The 17,034-nt window shown below is 41.9% G+C and overlaps 1 protein-coding gene across 1 annotated transcript in view; it reads right to left on the bottom strand.

Moving 5' to 3' along the window:
* The window catches only part of MCMBP (minichromosome maintenance complex binding protein), a 176,227-nt gene that overhangs the window by 84,535 nt on the left and 74,658 nt on the right, over nt 1–17,034 (bottom strand). The window contains exons 4-6 of the mRNA XM_085602822.1: nt 14,853–14,894; nt 13,980–14,081; nt 9,023–9,152 (exon numbers count right to left, since the gene is read on the bottom strand). Coding sequence (XP_085458948.1) covers nt 9,023–9,152; nt 13,980–14,081; nt 14,853–14,894 — 274 coding nt within the window. The remainder of the gene's footprint in view (nt 1–9,022; nt 9,153–13,979; nt 14,082–14,852; nt 14,895–17,034) is intronic.

Below are 17,034 nucleotides of genomic sequence, written 5' to 3'. Positions count from 1 at the left end.
TAACTGACGTCAGCGCGCGAGGGCGGCGTCTAAGTACTCCAACGACGTCATCCCGGTGATCACGACGCAGACGACGGACGCGGAGCCGCAGACGCCGCCTAGCGACGCGCAAGGGTATTGCTGACGAAAAATCTTTCCGGATCCAGCCTGACGCCTGGGGATATTCTAAGGTAAGGAATCTAACTAACATGTTTCTTTCAGATATCCACAACAGCTTCGACGCCGTCACCACCCTGGCAACCACTGAGACCCCCGGTCCCACGACCACCACCCGCACCAACCGCCTGCTCTCCTAGACCAACATCAACGACAAAGACACCATGAAGATCATGAACACCATCCACTTTGGATCCCCGGAAAACCCCTGCCCACACCACATCTTCAACAAAGCCAGAAGCACCATCACACCCCACCTCCGGAAAACCATCATCATCTCCTTCGAGACAGCGACCTTCCCGGAGAGCTGGAAACACGCAGAGATCAACGCCTTACTCAAGAAACCCAAGGTGGACCCCAAGGACCTCAAGAACTTACGACCCATCTCCCTGCTCCCGTTCCTGGCGAAGGTCATCGAAAAGGCAGTCAACAAACAACTGACCAGCTTCCTCGAGGAGAGCAGCATCCTGGACCCATCCCAGTCCGGGTTCCGCAGCAACCACAGCACCGAAACTGCACTCATCGCCGCAACAGATGACATCAGGACCCTACTTGACAATGGAGAAACCGCGGCCCTCATCCTCCTGGACCTGTCAGCCGCCTTCGACATGGTCTGCCACCGCACACTAGGAACACACCTCTACGACGCCGGAATCCAAGAGAAGGCCCTGGACTGGACCACCTCCTTCCTCTGTGGCAGAACACAGAGCGTCCGCCTCCCCCCCTTCCGCTCCAAAGCCACCGGGATCATCTGCGGCATACCCCAAGGCTCATCCCCAAGCCCAACGTTGTTCAACGTCTACATGGCACCGCTCGCCCACGACGGCACAACCTCAACATCATCTCCTACGCCGACAACACCCAGCTGATCCTCTCCCTCACCAAAGACCCCCACACAGCCAAAACCAACCTCCACGAAGGAATGAAGGCCGTCGCAGACTGGATGAGGAACAGCCGACTAAAGCTGTACTCGGACAAGACGGAGGTCCTCATCCTCAGATCCACCCCCTCGGCCTGCGACGACTCCTGGTGGCCAACTGCACTAAGAACACCCCCTACACCCACCGACCACGCACGCAACCTAGGGGTCATCCTCAACTCTACCCTTTCCATGACGAAGCAGGTCAACGCCGTCTCCTCCTCCAACACCCTCCGCATACTTCGCAGGATCTTCAAGTGGATCCCCACTGAAACGAGAAGGACGGTCACCCAGGCCCTCATCAGCAGTAGACTGGACTACGGAAACGCACTCTACGCAGGAGCCCCGGCCAAACTCCTGAACCGGCTCCAACGCATCCAGAATGCCTCCGCACGCCTGATCCTCGACATCCCTCACCGCAGCCACATCACACCCCACCTGAGAGACCTGTACTGGCTCCCAGTCAACAAGAGGATAAACTTCAAACTCCTCACCCACGCACACAAGGCACTCCACAACACCGGACCAGCGTACCTCAACAGCCGACTCAGCCTCTACACCCCCACCGCCTGCTCCGCTCCGCAGACCGCGCCCTCGCCACCGTTCCCCGCATCCGAAGGGTGACCGCCGGCGGATCATTCTCCCACCTCACTGTCAAGACATGGAACACCCTCCCCATCTGCCTGCGGCAGACCGAAGACCTTCTAACCTTCAGGAGACTTCTCAAGACCTGGCTCGAACAGTAGCAACGTTCCCCCCCCCCCCCCCCCAGCGCCTTGAGACCCTCACGGGTGTGTAGTGCGCTTTACAAATGTTATGATTGATTGACCTCATGAACAATGTCCTCTGGACAAATGACACCAAAGTGGAGTGGTCTGACTAATGCACAAGGACACGTTCAGAAAAAAAACAAACAACGCATGTCGACAAGAACCTCATACCAACGATCAGGCATGGAGGTGGAGAGGTGATAATTTAGGCCTGCTTTATAGCTGCAGAAACTGGACACAATGTAGGCCACCATGAATTTCTCTATTCAAGAGAAAAATGTGACATCCTTTAACAGTTAAGACCAAACTGAAAAAGGATCATGCAACAGAACAATGATCCAGAAAACCTATGACTGAATGGCCGAAAACAGATCAAGATTTTGGGATGGCTGAGTCAAAGTCCAGACCTCAACACTCACAGAAATGCTGCGGTGGAACTTAAAGCATTTTGCATACGCAAATGCCAAAGATCAACAAGCTAAAGCATTCTGGTAAGGAGAAGTGGGACAAAATGTATCCCAGACAATGAGGAAGACAATCTCTTATTAGGCCATTTTACCTCAGGTTATTGTTGCGGTTGATTGTTGCACAAGATATTGAATTGGGGTGGGGGGGGTAGACTTTTTTTTTTTTAACAAAAGGCTAGTGAATGTTAGCTGATGTTTTCCTTCAATATTGATAATCTAAAATGTGCCTGTGTTATTTGTCACATGTACTTAATTGTATCTGCTGTTAGGACAGAGAGATATCAATTAGAAGAACAAGTGACTTGTGTTTGGTAATTGTTTGCAGATAGATACTATTTTCCTGTAAATTACTCTCAGACTTTCATCCTGAGGAATGGAATTACCGTTTACAAGTGCTTGGCAAAATGTTTCCAAGTCCTCTAGGTCTTCCTTACATATGTTATGTGAAGCAAAAGGGCAGATCCAACATAGTGGGCGTCAGTGGCACAGTTATGGAATGCATGCTTATTTCCATGTGATCCTGCCTGAGCAGCTTCCTTGTTGCAGTCACTTTGGTACCCAATCAGCACTGCAAACATTTTCTTGATCAATTTTGTGTCTTTTTTCTTTTTTAGAGACAGCTGTACGAAAACAAGAGTATTCATCAGAAAAAATATATCAGGATAGGAAAGTAACTCATGCTCTCCAGCATGGGCACCTCCAGTAAAACAAGTAGTTTATTGGAAATGTCTTATTTAAACAGGTTTCTCTCATACCACTGTAGATGTCTGCATCATGTTTAGATTAATATGACCCAAAAACGCGTGGCCACATTTTTTGTTTCTTCTTGAAGTTTTTAGGATGGTCAGCCATTCCTGTATCATGCAAGGATGACGTACAAGACACCTGTGATTCTGTAACACACCCACAGTGAAGAACCATTTTTCAGATAACTTATTCCTCTCTAAAATAGCATATTCCATTGTCATACCATTGTCAGAAACCAATAGGCAGCACCATCTGGAAGGGGATATTTGCAAAATGAATGCAGCACAAAAGTGGTGTCTGACCAGGCTGCATATGTTGCCCCTAGAGAAAAGGTATGCTCATTTTCAAGTGTAAACAGAAAACAGGTAACTGATCTGCTGTGTTTTTAACAGTTTTCATTCCAGTTTAACTACACTGAAGAGCTATAAACTGAGAAAAGTATTGGATATAAAAGATTAACTATGTTATACTTACCTACAAGCCCAGAATGCAAAGCAAGACAAGAGAGAAATGGCTACTTTACCCACACCTTTAAGTGATCACTAAAGTAAAGACCCAAGTGCTCCCATATGATTGGTTTATCCAAACTAGACCTCTGTATTAGTACTTTTTTCATAGACTTTGGAAATGTTAGCATTTAATCCCATGTCAAAGATGCCACATCTCTGCAGAACTGAGGTATTTTGATCACTGGTGGTGTAGAGGTCGAAGGCGTATTTTGCTTCAGTGACTTACGGGTGATCTATGACAGAGAACTAAATATCCTTTCCAGGTATTACGATCTGGTTACCTTAAGCTGAATTTTTCATAATCAGCCATTAGGTGGCAGAATTATAGATATGTTAATCTATAAAATGAAGAACGCGAAGTAAATAAATCACTCCCACTAATGTCCTTTCTCGGTGCAAGAAACTAGTTACTTGGAAAGCAGAAAAGGTATAGCCTCCGAGATCTCAATATACACCTAAGTGATTCCCAAATATTTATTAATAGGTAGATGCAAATTTGTCTTTTTGCTGCCCCTAAAAATACATCAGAAAACAATTAGAAAACATATGATCAAGACATCCATTTAACACCTTCCATAGGTTATATTAAAATACAGCCACAAAGGTTTTAAAGAAGTAAAAAATCTAAAGCAAAGAGGAAGGTTCGGCCTCCAAAAATGGGTGCCACTGGGAGTGGGGATGAGTTTGAGAAGTTAAAGAACTGCCTGTTACAAAATGTTGACCTGAAAAGAACATTTCTGAAACAGATTATGATGGGACCTCCAAAGGCTTATATTTCCTGCCACAGTCCATTGGAATATATATATATAAAGTTTCACATTTGCATAAAGCGCACTCCCATCAGGAAAATAACTTGCAGCAAACCAGATTCAGAGTGTTCCATGCTTTAATAAGTAGCCCAACGCGTTTCAGATATCGTGTATCCTTGATCACGGGCAAGCGGCACTAAAAGAAATACAAGCGTGACTTAGGGGCTACCCATAAATACCCACATAATAATTCATTAAACTCAGGTGAGTGCATGCTTATCCAAAGTGCATGTTGGGATATATAGTACAATACTGCTCTCATCACATTTACTTGTGTCGCTCAATTCAAAGTTCATATTAGCGTTACCATGATAAGTTCCATAGTCTCCACGCTGTACTGATAAGCCAAATACCGCATCCCAATGTTAACTTAACTGGCCAAATGCTCTTTTGCTTACTATAATAGTGTTTAAATAGAGTATAGGCTGATCCATTTAAATTATTGGGTTTTAATCATTTATATTTATCAGATTACCAATACTGGTACACTGAAGGATATTGTTTATTTACTAAGTTGGTAATCTAACCAACTATTTCTGAAACTGAACTCAAAATGATGTCTTATGTCTTCACTAGCTAAGAGATTTTTTTAGAAATATTTTTTGTTGTGTATGTTGTATACTCGTCGCCCATTATTGCGCAAAAATAAATGCTTGTAAAAAAAGGTGCTAAGTGCCTAAAATTAATCTAGAAAAAGGTGATTAAAAACAGTTCACATGGAAAGGAAGAATTCGGTAGGTCGATTGGTCTTGAAATTAATGCTAACTTAAAATGGTTCGTATTGCCATTATATTTGTTGCAGAGGCTTTTTTCTTGTGACTATCGCAGTTTCTCAAATATATGTGTTATTGTGATTTTACTTTGAACATTACGAGATGTACTTCTAAAAGTACTTCTTATAGCTCATTTGGTATTTATGCTGATGGACCATAATTGTTATTACAAACTGGCATGCAATTCTTCAGAGCTGTTTAACCCATTGGGTTGTTTGGTATCTACGTTTAGAATATAATTCATTTCCAAGATAAGAAGGCTCTTTTCCCTGTTACCCCCTCGCTTGTTTTTGGGGACTGAATCCAATAGGAAATATTTAAGACCCTTTGGATCACAATCATGTTGCTCATGAAAAGGACGTGCCACAGGGTAAGCCTGGTCATGATTTTTGATGGCCCGTATGTGTTGGGAGTATTCGCTTATGTCCTTGCAAGATGGTACTGCCGATATATCTCAGTCTGCAAGGACATTCCAACACATAAATCACATTCAGTTTTGCAATTTAAGGCCTTTGTGATCTGTCTGATTGGTCCACCGAAAGGGGTTGAATATTCGGTGGTAGTTACTCCAAATTGACAAGCCTTACATGTTTTACATTTGTAAAATCCGGTTCTTTGAGCTAACCATAACCCCTTAGTTGTAAGTCCACAGGGTCATTGTCTACCAGGGTATCCTTCATAGAAGTATTTTTTCTGTATGTTATGGGGGGTTTTTTGGAAATTGATTCACCTATAGTTGGATCCTGTTTAATCAGATACCAATTTTTGCTGATAATCTTGCGTATTAATGACTCATGTGGATTGTATTCCAAGATAAATCTGAACTTACTCTGTGGTGTATCTTGTTTGGTTGCTTCTACTTTTGGTTTTTTAGCAAATTTTCCCTTGTTTTCAAATTGCTTCTGTTTAATGCCTTAACTAAGCATGTTTTGCTGTAGCCTCGTTCTCTGAATCTGGTTAAGCATTCCAATTGTGCGATTTCCAAATCTTTGTAATTACTGCAGATACGTTTGATGCGCAGTAACTCCCCATATGGAATGCTTTGCACTAAGTGTTTTGGGTGTGCACTTTTTGCATGGAGGATGGCATTCCCTGCCGTGGGTTTCCTATGTAGTCTGGTGTCTAATTTGTCCTGATTGACAATGAGCTCTACATCTAGAAATACCACATTAGTTTTGCTAATGTTGGCGGTAAAACTAAGATTTAAATCATTGATGTTAATGGATTCAATGAATTTTAATGCTGCTTCCTCAGTGCCCTGCCATACCACAAAAAGGTCATCAATGAATCTCCACCAACATTTTACGTGGGTTTCTAGGATTTCCAAATATTTGTTCCTGAGAACCAGCTCCTCCCACCAGCCCATGTGCAGGCAGGCATAGCTGGGGGAGAAGCTGGCTCCCATGGCTACTCCCTGTAACTGTTGGAACATGGTATTCTGGAACATAAAAATGTTATTCAACAAACACATTTCTACCATATTGACTAACATTTTAGTATGGTCAGCATATTGAGTTCCTCTTTTCAACAAATATTGTAGAGCTCGTAAGCCAGCTCTATGCTTAATTGAAGTATATAGCGAGGCCACATCAAGAGTAATCAATAAATTGTCATTGTGCCAGGAAAAGTTTGCCATTTTGGCCAAAAAAATCCCCTGTGTCTTTGATGTAAGAGGCTAGTTTCCGAACATGTTCCTGTAGAAAGTAGTCAACATAAATTGAAGTGGTTTTGTTCGTTCTTGTATGTATATATATATATATATATATATATAAATAATCTACTGGCGGTCGCCAGTAGATGGTTATAGTTAGGACCGTGTTTCCATAGTAAATCTGAAAATTCTATTTTGAATAACTTTGGCGCCGGTTGACGGATCCTCGCAAAATGTTCAAAACTAATGGGGCGCTCCGCTCAGCTCCTACCCTGGAAGTCTCGGGGTGATTCGTCAAGCAGGGGCTGAGAAAAAAGGGGGGTCCCAAAACGCGTTTTCCCCATGCATTTTCCCATAGGACCTTTAGTCGAAGGTACAGCCCGAACGGCTGAACAGAATTACTTGAAATTTGGCAAAGAAGTAGTCCTCAGGTCAGGGATGTGCCTTTTGCATATATGGTGTCAATCTGTTCAGTAGTTCCTGAGAAAATTGCAGTTAAAAGTACATAAATATCTATAAGCGCGCACCTTAACGTGCGCGAGCGTAATTGTGATTGGTGGTTACATGCCAGTCAACATTCGAATCGGTCGAAATCAGGAAGTGTTGTCCGCCATTTTGTGTGTGACAGTGAAGAAGAAAGGTGGAGAACGTGAAAAGGGGGCAGGGTACAGAGTTCCTGACTCCCTAGCTTTTGTCAGGGGGTCCCTGAAGGACCCCGAAGGGTGAAAAAAAAAATTCTTTTTTTTTTTTTTAAATCGCGAGGTGCTCGCACGGCGGAAAAAAATCATAAAAAAATTAGAATTAAAAATCAAATTTAAGTGTTTAGATATTAGGTGGCTCTAGAAGGAGCCGTTGTGTTAATTGAGGAACAGAGGAACAAAAAAATGAAAAAAATGATGGGGTGCCACATGTGTGCTGCTGTATCTTGCTCTCTATTAGGGGAATGCTGGTGTCACCATAAGAGAGAAGAGCATTGCACGCATTGACCGTATATGCGCGTACGGAGCACATACGAGTACGGAGCACGCGCGTACGGAGCACGCACGACGTACGCATGCGCACACGGAGCACGTACGCATGCGCACACGGAGCACGTACGCATGCGCACACGGAGCACGTACGCATGCGTGCACGGTCAAAAACCCTTAAAAATTTTTTTTTTTTAAAGTGTTTAGAAGTTTATAGAAGATATTAACTATGCTGTGCAACTTTATCCAAATTTAAAAAAAAAAAAAAAGAGCTGAGCCATTCCATATTACAGGATAAAGTCAATCTATAACTATATACATAGGTAGCTTATTGTAAAATAAATATTTAAAAAATATAATACATTCATAAATTAGCATTTAAAAAACCTTGCAAATTCACTAAAAAAACCATAGGTTTCACACATTTTATAGTTAGCTGGACATTTCACTCGTACAAAACCATTGAAATTCCCCCGTTATTTAAGTTATAGTTAGTTCAGCTAACTATAACTCGCGCGCCCGCAATCCACTGCGGATGACGTCACATATTACATCACTCATGACATGGTCAGTGACATCACTGATGACATCATCCATTGAGTATGTGTTTCTGAACAATTTTAATATGTTTAATATATATAGGGAAAGGCCTGTTGAAGAATAAGTGGGTGTACAAGTGTGTAAATAGATGATTTTCAGTGGTGCATAACTGACTCTATAAGTGAGTCAATAAATGTATCTTACTGCAGACTAGTGACTCAGTGATGTCATTTGAGATGTCATCAGTGATTTTACAAGAGTGATGTCACTGACCATGTCATGAGTGATGTAATAGGTGACGCCATCTGCAGTGGATTGCGGGCGCGCGAGTTATAGTTAGCTGAACTAACTATAACGGGGGAATTTCAATGGTTTTGTACGAGTGAAATGTCCAGCTAACTATAACATGTGTGAAACCTATGTTTTTTTCAGTGAAAATATATATATATATATATATATATATATATATATATATATATATATATATATATATATATATGTGTGTGTGTATGTATGTCAGAACCAAGCTGCAATGGACACAGGATTCAAGAACAGTTCACATATTGGAGTTGTCCGTCAGACAACAGAGGCCTTTAGTATTTTGCACAGATAGTCCTGCACTCATTTACTTATTCATATTATACCGAAGAGCAAGATTAGACCACGAGAAAGCACAACCCAAGGCCTACTGGCAGAGTAGAACTGGACATCACCTGCTGGATGCTCTTTCTGTTTAGTAGGATGCAGTTCCATGTCCTCATCATCTTCGTAAGTCCTCTTCTGGCGATTGGGAGTGTATGAGGTTGAAGGACAGACTCTGGCGTGGCTGGAACTTGCATAGATGTGCCGTAAAAGTTAAGAAAAATGTGTCAAAAGTCCTCTTTACCTTTTACTAGCATGTGTCATTTAGAGCCGCAAAACTCATCCAATCACTGAAATTACCACAATGATTAAAAGCCAACTCCTATTCTCAGTCATACATCACCAAAGGGCCTACTACCTTCACCGGTGCCACTGCAAAGTCAACAATCATCGCGCTGAGTGCATAACTTTAGTCTCCAGGTCAACCCATTTTCACGTTTAACCAACCAAGGGCACAGCCAGGCACACCTTTAAAGTAACAGGGACACCCAGTTGTGTGTTATTTATTGTTTTGACATGGCATGTAGGCAATCATTAATAGTCATCACTTTATTGGCATTTATCAAAATAAAAATGTTGGTCCTTCAAACTAGTGGCTATACTATTTGCACAGAGTATAATTTACACTTAACTTAAACACACATTCACACGTAGATACTTTAGAGTTTTAGTGGGATAAGTAGCCTTGTAGAATAATAAAACGGATGCTTTGTTGCATGTTCCCATCTCAGTGCGGTCAATATGCACAGTATGTGGCCTGCCAATCAAAAAAATAGAGAGACCCCAAAAAGACCCAAATTGGATTTTTCTAAAATAAATTCTGGTAGGGAAATAGTGGTTTGCATTTTATGTGTAAAAATCAGTAATAACTAAATGCTTGGACCCTTAATTGCGATTTTCGAAGATAGGACTAGGACCCAGCTCTGAAAAAACTGCTTGGCTACCAAATGAGAAGGTTACTGACCCAATGTCGCGTTTGTCAACAATCACTATATTCTCAGCCCTACAGAATCCACTTCCTTTAACATCAAAATCACTGCCAGTCTTGTTCATTGACAAGAAACAGGGCAATTCCATTGTACCTACAAAAACCTAGATAAGTTTAGTAAATATTTAACACTGGATATTAAGGTTTCATTTATCATAAATCTGAATTTACTTTATGGAAACATGTTTAGTCATATCCATGTTTCTGATTTCTAACGGAGGATGAATCAATACATTAGGCCATATGTTCAAATCAATTGCCAATAGGTAACCAAGAAAGAGAAACATACTAATAGTTGCAATAATTAATAGTTCACATGTATTTAAACATGTGCATACATATAAAGTAATATTCAAGTCAAAATTCACAAAACTTTGTTCTGGTGTACATAGTGCTTATAGTACAGTGAAAGGTAAAAAGTGAAGAAATTCAAAGCGCATATTGAGCATACAAGACTGAGCAAGTACCGTCAGGGAGTATTTTGTAATTAATATTCAGTTTCCATGCGTCATCAGTCCTGTAATACATAGTCAATATTTCAACCCTTCAATGATAAAAAGTTAAAGGGTCGCTTCAGGATATATGCACGTCAGTTTAAGCTAAGTCCTAGGGGTCTGTCAGTGCGTTGAGCCCAAAGTCATTGTCATATGAACATAGATGCCAGCAGAAAAGTAGTAGTTAGTTACTTAAATCTCAGGACTTACTCGTCAGCACTGGCAGGATCACCATATGGAGCATGTGGCTCTACATACAGTAAAGAACAGTAGCACATATCCTCTCTTCACACTGTGGAGAGAGGGATGGTTTTGTCCTGTGAACACGAAATATAATGTCTGTAGCTTTGGTAAATGGAGCTATGTCCTTCAAGACCAGTTGTATAGTCAGCTGGAGACCCATTACTCTCCACCTGCATTGTAAGGTAATGTGTTTCCCATGGTTACACAGCTAGTACTACCAGTGACAGAAGTCTACAAAAGAGTGGTATTTGCACCACACTATCTAGGCGCAATCTTGGAACCACTCTATATCCAATCAGATGGACCTTTTTCGTGAACTGAGGCTGAAATTACAAATTCAATAATGTTGCAATGATAGTGAAGAGGATTTAGCTCCACATTAAAAATAGAGGAACAGGTATGCGAACCATGAAGGATAAGAAAATTAGTCAAGCTAAGCTACAATCTTAAATTAAATCAATCAGTCATAGATCACGATATACCTGAATACAGCACACGAGTATGAACCAAGTAATTCAATTTAGTAAAGGGGACCATTTCATTATTAAGTTAACATATGAAAATCAAGCAAATTCTTGTATTTAGGTCTCGCCTGGCGTTGCAGCGCGCATGCGCTGTTCGCTCTGCAAGGGCTTTTGGAATCGATACGTTTCGGAAGGGGAATTTAAGCCACACCCTTCTTTTCAATTGGCTTGCGTCAGAGTTTATGTTAAACGCTGGCGCGTGATTGGCAATTGGGCTTTTTGGTTACCGCCTTGTCCTATTTTAGTACGGCCCATTTCAACATGCCGACGCCATCTTTGTTTGGCGTGACATGGGAGGGTTCGGTTTATGGCATAAGCTGGCTTGTGATTGGAAATCGCTTCCATTGAGCACGCATGCCCATTTTCACTTTTAAAGCAAGGTAAACTGTCCCCGCGTCTGCTGTTCACGCTACCCCTTGAGATGCATTGTTCATGCTGCTGCTGTTCATTTAACTCCCAGTACTGCATGGTCTTTGAATCTCTTTCCAGTCGGGCCATGTATGAGGTAAACTGTCCCTGCGTCTGCTTCACCCAGCAGCAGCTCCTAAGCATCAGCCTCTCTCTCTCATCAGCCGGAAGGACGCACAGGGCACTTTCACATGCATCGTTAATGGAGCCGGGCATTTAAAGCCCAGTGTCCCCCTTCCCCCAGCACGTGTTCATGGTCTCCGAGCGGAAGCTGGGGAGTGCTACAAGGTGCATGCAATGGAAGCCTGTCCCTGGAGGGTAGGCACTTCCTAGCGGATACCAGTGCTCGGTCGTGAGAGCGTTAATGGAATGCCAGAGATGTCTCCATCAGCGTTCTTACACCGGCGGACAGGCCATGTTTAACCTAGGTCACGTGCGACACTGGCTCGCATTACAGCCACCTACAACTTGCATTCTGGGACTTGGCGTTTCACATTTATTATATAGTAAGCAGTGGCTTAAAAATCCAGGGATGCTAAAACGCGGTTTGTCGTGGGGTTGGCAAAGTGTGTTACATACGGCATGAGTCCCCTGGCAGCTGTGGTACTGTGACTGTTATATAGGCACTCTAAACATAATGGTATCGGGGTGGCTGAGCTCCTAGCAGGAGCGTTGTATGTCACACGTTATAAAGTGCCTAATTGCCACCCAGAAGGCTTAAAGCGGACAGTGGGTGCTTCTGGATACAGATCATCAGCCACGAGTAGTGGTTTGGCCCCCGATGGGAGGAGTGGAGGCCTTCCCCAACACCTCTGAGTCGTCAATTTTTAGGATCACATGTATGGCCTTTGTAGGGATGGACATTGATTTACCAAATGCCAGGGGTGCTGTAAGAGACATCACACACCCATCGATCCTCCCCTCAACCAAATAACATCACATGGTTGTTCATCAGCCCCGCTCTTCATTCTTGGGTATATGTGTCTGAAAATCACCCTGTGTTCTGAGTGTGAGGGGAGGTCTGTGTCTGTACAGCCTCTTCTCATCCACGTATTTATTGGAGAGCATCCCGTTAGTCTATTACTACTACACAGCTAACAAATACAATTCTATCAACATAAAATCACAACATATCACAAACATACACTAATTAATACAAAGCTATAAAACAATACCATTTGCAAAGCAATTTGCTTTAACTTAAACAAAGGTAAGACCTATTGCATTTCCAATGCTTGTTTTATAAAGGAAGCTCTCTAATGCGAAGCTAAGATTGTGGGCAGGTCGGGGATTTCCTATTTCAATGAGAAGTAATGTGCCTGCTCTCAAGAGTATTTGAAGAAAAATAGAAAAAACATTGGTCTCAAAAGAAGGGAAAGGATGTCCAACAGCTAAGGTGGACAGGGACAAGTGATCTCCCTAACTGACCTGCTTCACAAAGAAGTTCTGTCCAACCGATACATTCTTCAGGGTCCCAGAGTGAGGATCAATCAAAACCTAGTGTTCTCTCTGTATTCAGTGTCGGCCTCCTTCTTGATCTCTCAGAACCAAGTATTCACCTCCTTTCCTCCCCCTCTAGGCAGGTGCTGGGAATCCTCGTCCTAACTATTTAACGGCTACTTTACAAACTTAAAAATGTAAGCGACCGAACAATAAAACTTTCTAATGAGCACACGTGGACTTGTGTCTGAAACAAAAAGTTATGTACACAACAAGCAGAAATACAAGGTTTATTTAATGCTAGAGTAGGGTACCTAGGCCCACTCAACTTTAAAATGTACATCCCCAAATCGCAAAAAACATAGGGTTCATTTAGTTTAGTCTGTGTGCAAAATAACACATGCAAATAATGTGTGCACACGTAAAAAAAATGATGCAGGTTGCCATATCATTAAGCAAAAAATACATGATGACACTGTGCCATCACTAGGATGGGAAATGTAAAGTTTGTAACTGTAGTGTGAAGTCCTTCATAACTTGGATGAATTGGATAAAGCTCCATGCAGCTTAACCAAATGAAAATCTTCGGTTCAAAGTGTCAAACTTTCAGAGTATGGCAAAGGAAGCCTTCTCAGTACAGACAGCATGTAGTATATGGTTTAGTTCTGTAATCTGGGAGCAGTAATAATTTGGAAGAGGATATTTGGCCAGGTCCTCATCTTCATGCCGATCTGCTCATGGTAAAAGTTTGGAAATACCAATGAGGAGTTTATTATGAGAATTAGACTGCATGAATTAGTTTCTTGCTAAAATACGGGCTCAGAGCAGACAAAACAAAGAATGCAACTATGTGCCAAACCCCTCACCTTAAGGATTTGCATCACAGGTTACTAAGAAAATCTGAAGCTGGCAGAATTGACCAAAAGGATATTTCTTTCACCCACAGTGATTCTCCCGGCACCGGAACACAGTAGAAGGTCTGTCTCTCCAACGTGACAGTCCGGTTAGAGTTCACATCCACTTCCTGGTGAGGCTGGAAAACAGTTGGCGAGTATTTAAACATTTATTAGTTTGCGCATTTACATTATATATATTTGGAGCATCCTTTGGTGACAAAGCATGTGTATGGTACATGCTACAGACGAAACCGCACTGGGTTTAAATGAGCAATTGACATGAAAAAAAGCTTTAAAAAAATAATAAATTGCAGGATAACAGACTCATCTGAAGCATCACCTATTCGCAGCAGTGCACATTAGCATGGCAATCATGGATCCGTGATGGCAGCAAAAATAGGATGCAACAATAAAAACACAGCTGTTAAGGAGTACGCCTGGACAAGTGTATGGTCCTCACTGCAGACTTAAGACAGATGCTGGGCAAAACATGGGTTAAAATGCCACCTGCCAAGATTAGGTGACTAAATACAGAAAAAAATTTGGTAATTAAAATAAGGTCTCAGTCTGTGAAATATCACTCGATTAAAAAAATATATGAACTGACCAAAAACAGTTTTGGTCGAGTGAAATTAAGAAGTATTCTGGAAGGTAGGATTTCTCTCTCTCCCAAGTACGTCAATGATTTGTATAAATTGCTTTGGTGGCTTTTTGGTTACTGGGAGTCAGCAGGCAAATCAGTACCTACCCACCCAAGCATAAATGGATCACACAGTTTAAAAAAACCAAAGTAAAACTGAGAGCCCATACATGGTGAGTAAGAAGAACAGGAGCATAGCAAACATTTGGATATTTATAACATACACACATTTCAGGTCAATTTTTATTCATGCATCTATGACACTTACCCCACAATCTGCCACATCTCTGTATTTACCAAAATGCAGAACCTAGGAACAAATGAACAGGATTGTGGTAAGAAACATGGTCATAAGATCACACCTTGCGTTTGGACCATTTAATACAACAGAAAGGCGGTATAATATACAGGGAAATCAGCGCCCAAAAGGTTAATTCACTTGATATCTCAATCTGATCCTAGCTAGAACGGTGCTGAAGGGTGGAGAGAACCACCAGGCTCCCCAAATCTTGTGGCCTGAGCTACAAACAAACGTAATGACCATCCAAGCACACGTTTTAAATTAAACAGGAAATGAAAGCAGTAGCATTTGTAAGTCAAATCGAATATACAACAGAAACCACAATAGGTTCCTTGTTTCTTTATTTCTTTTCATCTGGTTCCTTTTTTAAAAATTTAGACAAGATCTTAGCCAGCCAACACGTGTTTCGTCGCCACAGTGGGAATACAACCCACAACTTTTTCAGGGCTATGTGGAAATACAGAATATGGGTTGGTTCGAGGAGACGAGGATCTGGGGTTTGAGTGGAATTAAATGGAATGATTCGATCTTGTTCTGGGGTAGATACATTGATGACTGCCTAATGGTATGGACAGGGAGCACTGAGAAACTGGTTGATTTTTTTCAGGCATTTGAATAGTAATGATTGCAATATTAGGTCCACTTTTGAATATAGCAATGAGAATATTATGTTTTTGCACACGGAACTGTACATCAGGGAGAATCAGATCCACAGACTATTTCATAAGGCAACAGCATGTAATTCTGTTTTGCATGCCTCCAGTTTACACCCCTCACATCAGATCAAGGCAATCCCTTATGGAGAGTTGATCAGGGCGAGACGTAATTGTAGCTATGATCCTGAATTTGAAGAATGTGGCAGTAGTATGATGGCCAGTTTCAAGAGAAGGAGGTATGACAGACACATTGGAGAAAGCCAGATAGAGGATTGGAAGGGTTAAGTGACATGAAACTTTGAAAGAACAAACTAAAGTGAAAAGGACTGATGACAAAATACGGATGGTGACGAATTACAATACTTTATCTAAAGTACTTGTACAAAGCCTGAATAGGCACTGGCATATTCTAAAAGGAAGACAGATCCCTGGGTGGGTCTATTATTACAAGACCGGACATTACATACAGAAGGGGCGTGTGCCTCAAGAATATGTTGAGTCTGAGCTATTCTAGAGCCAAAGTTGCCACCAATTGGTTGACACCACATACCGTGGGGTTTTATGGATGTGGACATTGTATTGTATGCAAGTGGGCAAGTAAGAAAACTCATTTCAGTGGTCCAGGAAACAAAAGATAAAATCATGTCAATTGCAGCACGAAATATGTTGTGTATGTGATTAAATGCAGCAAGAGATATGTTGGGAGCACAATGAGAACTTTGAGTGAGCGAATTGGAGAACATATGAGAGCAGTCAAGCAGGGAGACACCAGGTTCCCCATTGCCGTACACATTGCGCAGTGTACATCCCAGAGTAGGAACCAATACTTTGTATTCTATGGAATTGATCAGACCCCGAGAACTTGCGCTGCGTAGAAATTAGGCCTCATGGATTCTTAAGTTACGGACCACAGAAATGGGCCTAAATTTAGATCCGGAATTGTACTACTTTTTGGGTAGATAATAACCTTAGCCTTTAAGAGTACTGTAGTGACTCATTCATGAATTTGAGATGTATCCTGACTATGTTCTCTCTCTGATCAACGTGATTTGAGTATACATACGTTTAAATTATTATTAAAACGGAAATTGTTGCCATCACATGTACAGCCACTGACTGATCAATCATGACCCATTTGGAGTATCCTTTACGGCATCACACATCTCTCCACCGCAGATTGAGTGTTTGAATCAAAAATAGGAGGAAGATTTAGGTGATGAGCCATAATATTTTTCTGGATTGGATCCCTCACTGGTTGACCAGATGTACTGAACAAGGCTTTCTTCTTAGCGATGGGATTGTCAGAAGCCGGGTAGCCCTGACAGATATAGGCTGAGGGCAAGTGGAGCTTACCACTGCACGAGTATGATAATGATAAAGATCAATTATGGTATACAGGGATGGCACCTGTACCTGTGGTAGCTTGGATCATTTTTTCTGTTTTCAAAATGTATTTTCACAGAGCTTACGCGGATTTCGGGAAATTGTCGCTC

This window comes from Triturus cristatus, chromosome 1_2 (genome assembly GCF_964204655.1).
Source record: "Triturus cristatus chromosome 1_2, aTriCri1.1, whole genome shotgun sequence".
Taxonomy (NCBI): domain Eukaryota; kingdom Metazoa; phylum Chordata; class Amphibia; order Caudata; family Salamandridae; genus Triturus; species Triturus cristatus.
Note: the sequence above shows the minus strand (reverse complement) of the source record. Positions and strands in the feature narration are given on the sequence as shown.